The 6,000-nt window shown below is 38.5% G+C and overlaps 1 protein-coding gene across 2 annotated transcripts in view; it reads right to left on the bottom strand.

Annotated features, from left to right (window-relative positions):
- LOC122089817 (metal tolerance protein C2-like) overlaps positions 1–4,591 on the bottom strand; it is a 14,516-nt gene extending 9,925 nt beyond the window's left edge. Inside the window, exons 1-3 of one of the 2 annotated variants that reach the window (XM_042659512.1) lie at positions 3,468–4,591; positions 1,471–1,579; positions 471–510 (exon numbers count right to left, since the gene is read on the bottom strand). In XM_042659512.1, coding sequence (XP_042515446.1) covers positions 471–510; positions 1,471–1,579; positions 3,468–3,981 — 663 coding nt within the window. In that variant the 5' untranslated portion in view covers positions 3,982–4,591. The remainder of the gene's footprint in view (positions 1–470; positions 511–1,470; positions 1,580–3,467) is intronic. The other variant, XM_042659511.1, reaches the window with a different exon arrangement.
- Between the last annotated feature and the right edge of the window lie 1,409 nt (positions 4,592–6,000).

The raw sequence follows: 6,000 nt of genomic DNA, 5'->3' as shown, positions 1-6,000 counted from the left end.
CCACCCCACCCCACTCCACACACACACACACACCCAAAATGAAATGTTTCATTAAAAAAAATGCACATAAAACCCAAAGTATAAATATTTTGTCTATCTTTTCCCCGTCAGTCCACAACAATTCACTTTGTTACAGAATAAAGCAAAACCTCCAACAACCTAGTATCCAGTCCTTAACCCTGAAAGGAAAGGTGGGGAGGGGAATAACTGAGAAATTCAGAAAACCTCTGCCGTAATGCTCCTCTTAAGTGATTTGATATGGTTGCATGGTTCAATATCCGCAACAGTACATCAAACTCTGAAAGTTGTCCCTCAGGCATAATATCCATGTATTCAATAGATCAAGTATCACAAAAGTGAAAAAATGAAATTTCATTCCTCAAAAAAGTAATAATAATAACATCTGTTTAATTTTTTTAACTATAGCAAATAAATAGAAATGTCACAGGATGGGAACATAAAGGACTTACAGCATTGGTAAAAGCAGACAAAACTTCTAGCCTTCTGTACCTGAAATAAAAAGAACAGAAAATCGAAAGAATGAATAATGACCGGAGACTTCATAAAATAGTGTACTAGACTTGGCATAGATATATACGTACTTCATACCTTATATTAACCTTGAAAGCATGAAAGTGAACATAATCCCATATGAAAATTTATTAGCCATGGTTTTCTTGCAACAGTTAATTCATATTTATACAACTCAATAATGTCCTGATATACAGTGTACATCCTCTTCCAAATATCCCCTTCACCCATATGAAAGGTGCAACTCATCAAAGCTTCTTATCAATGCCCATTAGCCATAAAAAATAAAACCTCAGTTCCTTGTAATTCTCTCAGAGCACCTTGAAGCAAAGGAATTGAATATTTGTATCATAATCAAATCATCCTGGGAAATGCTGATCCTGATTGTTTTGGATCAGACTACACAATCATTGGCCACTCCACTGTATTGAATAGATAAGATTGACCACTTCAGATACTGATAGAGGTTAGATGATATGACCAATATAAAATCCTTTGAACCATGCTTGAAGCTAAAACTTCATAGGTCCCTTTCTTTTCTTCCTCCTCCCTTTTTTCATGGTGGAGTGGTCTCTTCTCAAGAGAATATCTCCTCTCAACTATCTGAGAGATGTCAATGTTGTCACCTATCTTAGAGATCCCCTTAAATTGAGAACCAACCTCAAATTAAAATTTAATCTACAATATCCAAAAATTATTTTTTAGCCCACAGCCAGGGATCGCTATATAAAATTTCTAATCAGTTTCTCTAAATGGGTATTCCAGTGGAAAGATTCTGAAGCAAAATAAACATTTAGGTTGAAATGGAGCTAAATAATACTGCACAAGGACTCTTGACCGTAATCATTCCAAGAGGAATTTTTATGTGATTTATGCAACAATTCAAAAGCAGATAAAGCAACAAAAACAATGAAAACACGGTAGAGCTACAAATCTCACCCATAGGTGTAGACACTATCAGGCTTCTTCAGGGAGGCAGCCATTGCAAACAATGAAAATGTCAAGAGGCCACAGCCAAATGTCAAATGAAATGCATCAGAAACCAAACCTGGAAAAGAAAAAGGAAACATTATACCAGCAGAAAGAAATTAGCACAACTATGAATTAGAAAACATGGAGAATCAGCAACATTCCAGAGAATTAATTTTCAGTTGGTGAGAAAACAAATGCACAGGCTTCTAAAAGAAATTTTCTCATGCCAGACATGTCATATTTAGTGCTAAAATTTTCATTTGGTGAGAAAACAAATGCACAGGCTTCTAAAAAAAATTCTCTCATGCCAGACATGTCATATTTAGTGCTATAATTTCAGGGTAATTGATAAGAATTTATTTATAGGAATGTTGTCCGGGTTTCAAAGGATAACCCAAAGTGAACATTTCACGGTTTATGGTCTGTGATCATCTGAAGGCTTCCGTTTTTTCAATCTCACCTGAGGACTGCCACTTTTTCAATCCACTTTGGCCTCTTTCATCCGATCCAGTGCACTGGTGCGAGACTTGGTTAGTCTGTGATCAGGATTCTACAAGGCTAAAGAATGATGTGGTGGATGTTCAAAGATTTGGAGATAGGATTATATCCATCATGCTTGTTCTGGGAAAGAGGTTGTCAATATAATTAGTGCATATGCACCCCGGATAGCATTGGATGAAAGTAGTATGTTACAATTATGGAACAAATGGATGGCTTAGCGCAAGGCTTCGGCCAAGGAGAAAATATTACTATAGGGTATCAAGTATGTAGATATAATTAAAGATATGTATGAGGGTGTGGTGACTAGCATGAGAACTGTAGGAGGGCAAGGTAGTGAATTTCCAATTGCAATTGGGTTACATCAAGGATTAATTTTAAGCCTTTATTTGTTTGCACTTATCAAGGATGATTTAACCAAGAACATTCAAGATGAGGTTTAGTGATGTAAGATTTTTGCAAATGATATTGTTTTGGTGGATGAGACGAAAGCAGGGATTAACGCTGAGTTGGATTTATGGAGATCAACCTTGGAATCAAGAGGTTTTAAGATAGGTAGAACAAAGATGGAGTATATGGTGCGTAATTTTAGTTACACTAAGACAGATAACAAAATGGTGAAGATTGAGGAGAAGAGATACCGCAAAGTGATTATTTTAGATATATACGGTCAAAACCATAAATAAATAATGTGATAAAAAGGATGATGTCTTACAAAAAATTAAAGTGGGATGGATGAAGTGAAGAGGTGCATCTAGAATATTGTGTGATCGAAGTATTCCTTTAATAAAGGAAAATTCAATAGAACAGACATTCATCTGGCTATGATATATGGAGCGGAATGTTAGGAGGTTAAGAAGTGCAACATAGATAAGCTAAATGCAGCAGAGATAAGGATGTTGAGATGAAAGTGCAACAAAACTATTAAGTGGGATGGATGAGGAATGTTAGGAGGATGTAGCAAACCTCACTTAAGTGGGATTTTACCGAGTTGCATTTCTATGTTCTTTCCTATTACTATTATTATTATTAATTTTTCGATCTTTGCACGTGTAGCCAACCCCATTTATTTGGGATAAGCCTGAGTTGTTGTTGTTGTTAACTATCACCCTCTCAAATAGAACAGTTTAGAAGGCAAGGATCCATGTAGCAAACCCCACTTAAGTGGGATTTCATTGAGTTGTTGTGTTGCTGTGTTCTTTCCTATTACTATTATTATCAACTTTTCGGTCATTGCACGCGTAGCCGACGCCATTTAGTTGGGATAAGCCTGAATTGTTGTCTACTATCACCCTACCCAGTGATAGTAGAATTTTTTTTTTTTTTTCCCCCAATATTATATGCTACATTACTACATATCCAATACTTGAGAAACCTTTTCCAATAGAAACTCCATCATTTAGATTGACTTCTAAAATCCAAAATAAAAATAGACACCACAAGCAAGGGGAGATCGATGTTCTTACCTACACGTCCAGAGAAAAGGCCTATAAATAATTCAGCAGAAGAATAAGCCACGTTGAGAGAGATCATCATGAACAGTCGCTTCATAGGGCGGTTACCATATCTTATAATCCTAATCGCAGAAACCACAAACAAAAGGAAAGAGAATTTCTCGGATGAAGCATTTCCCTCTCTATAAGAAGCCTTTTGGTATCTTTTCCAGTTATTATCATCCTCAAGTTGTGGGTAAACGGATGGCGGGATATTGATGCTGGAAACACTCCGAGAAAGCAGAGGCTGAACGGAACCATTTGAAATTATAGAAATTGGAGTGTGAGCTTCAGCAGATTGATGGAATGAAGATTGACGAGCAAAGGTGAATCTCCGGTCGCTTCCACCAAATCCAATCTCTCCACTCCACGATGGCAAAGACTCGCTTTCTGAAGCTCTGTAGCCAAAAGACGTACTTTTAAAGGAAGGAAATCTAGAATCACCATCTGCACCGAAAGACTCCTTTGGAACCCTTGAGTTGTCCATGATGAAATTCCTCAGAAACTACTCTACCTTCTCCGCCATAGAAACCTCAATTCTATAATGATTTAACACCATATAATTGAGAAGAAGAAGCTTGATCCAGTTCTCCCCCTATCCACATTGAACTGAAATCCTAAAAGGAAACAAATCGAACAAATCGCGACCTCAAACTCTAAAAATATTTCGGGCTCAATGCTCCCATATAGGCTCTCCTAAATTTCAGGATCGTGAGACAAGGTTCCCTATTCGAACTCTGCTTCTCCGAAGAACAGATAAGAAAAATATGCATGGATATTTTCCCTCTAAAACCGACGTTTCCGTTGTTTTCCCTCCGTGGTCGACACGCCACAGCCACGCTTCCGAGATGAAAAACAGAAGACTTTCTCTGGTTCGTTAAACTGAACAACTACTGGAAGAAGAGGTCGCCACTCGCCGACGGCCCGAGTCAAGTAAACCAAAGGACACGCAAGGGGAATTGGTTACATGGATAACCCGCTCTGTATTTGTCTGGGACCCGGATCCAGATTCTCTCTCTTCAACCATTGGATCTGACCCTCTGATTCAAAGTCATTAAAATTCCAATCCGATTGTAGCCGATTCAGATCGGAGGCTGATCCTGATTCGGATTGATTGATCCATGCATGATTTCTAGGGTTGGGGCATATTTTGGTCCATTTTGGCCAATTCCTAACCAATCCGATTATGTCCCAAATATTGCGAATCGGCCAAAATCAGTTGAGAGCGTGTGAATTGATAGTTATGGAATGAGAGGAATCGGGATCGACTTTGGCTAGGAATAAGCCAGAATCGGGCAAAGATGAGTGTTCTCCAGTTTTCACAAACAGAAACACAAGATAGACAACTACAGAGGATCATCCTTGAAGTTGGTGGCCACTCCAGGACGTTGTGAACATATATGGATAACCATCTGGGCGCATTTATTATCTGAACTCCTATAGGTAAAAGTTGGATTTGGCTGATTTCCCACCCAAAAACTGTTGTTAAAGTAAGTGGTTTATATGAGTATCTTCAATGCCATATGCACTGAGATGTTAATGGGACATCAATCGTAGAATGAAATCTAGGTGGCAACCAATATGCAGCATTAATATATAAAATAAAATTTATACCTTCCCATGCCAATACCACTAAGCAGCCCACTATGAGTAGCTCAGCCTTATCTAGTATGGTGTAATGCTCCATCTGTAATATTATCTAAAGATCAATCATATATTCATACTCCAACTTGAAAATCTCATCACCAGCAGGAGGTTAAAAAATATGGAATCAGGATTCGGATAGGTCCCGACCAATTATGATCCGGATCAGTGAGGAATCAGTGAGAATCAGCCCAAAAATGCTCTAACCCTAATTTTAGAAGAGAATTGGCCAAACCGGAGATCTGATCTCGAATTTTAAAACCCTGTTTCAACAGTGAACCAACCCAATTTCAACAACATAAGTCAAGGTAGCTCCAAACCCAAGTTCCCCCAGGACTGGTTGAAAAGTTTCTTAAATTCAAGAAGTGCTACAGAACGGGAAAATGAAGGCTTCACTTCCTCACTCCAGTACCATGTAATTTCATCGTTTAATCTCTGCTTCATCATGTCATTCCAGCAGGCTCTGCTGTGTGCATGTGACCTTTCTAGAAGAGAATTGCATGGACTTTTCTCCCTTATGGCAATAGTCTAACAAATCAGAAGGGAGCTATTAAAGCTTTGCAATCCAAAGGGAGTGATGGCCTCTAGCTTCAGCCTCTTGTGAGAGATAAGGCAAACGAAGCAGGTTCCTCCTACTGCAATACACCAGCCATGAAAATCCCAAATGAAAACCATCTGTGGAGAAATCAGCTGGAGCACAGAATGCTGCACCTTTTTTCCCCCCTTGTGATAGATTATTGCTGCACCATGTAAATTTAAGTAGTTAAGGAAGGAGGTTGCTGCAATTGACTTGTAATGCAATCTGTCTCGGTTCTTCTTGGGATGCCACAAGGAAGAATCCAGGCCAAATTCCGAACTCCCA

The sequence above is a fragment of the Macadamia integrifolia genome, chromosome 9 (assembly GCF_013358625.1).
Source record: "Macadamia integrifolia cultivar HAES 741 chromosome 9, SCU_Mint_v3, whole genome shotgun sequence".
Lineage (NCBI taxonomy): Eukaryota > Viridiplantae > Streptophyta > Magnoliopsida > Proteales > Proteaceae > Macadamia > Macadamia integrifolia.
The sequence above is the reverse complement of the archived record's forward strand: the minus strand, read 5'-3'. Positions and strand labels throughout refer to the sequence as shown.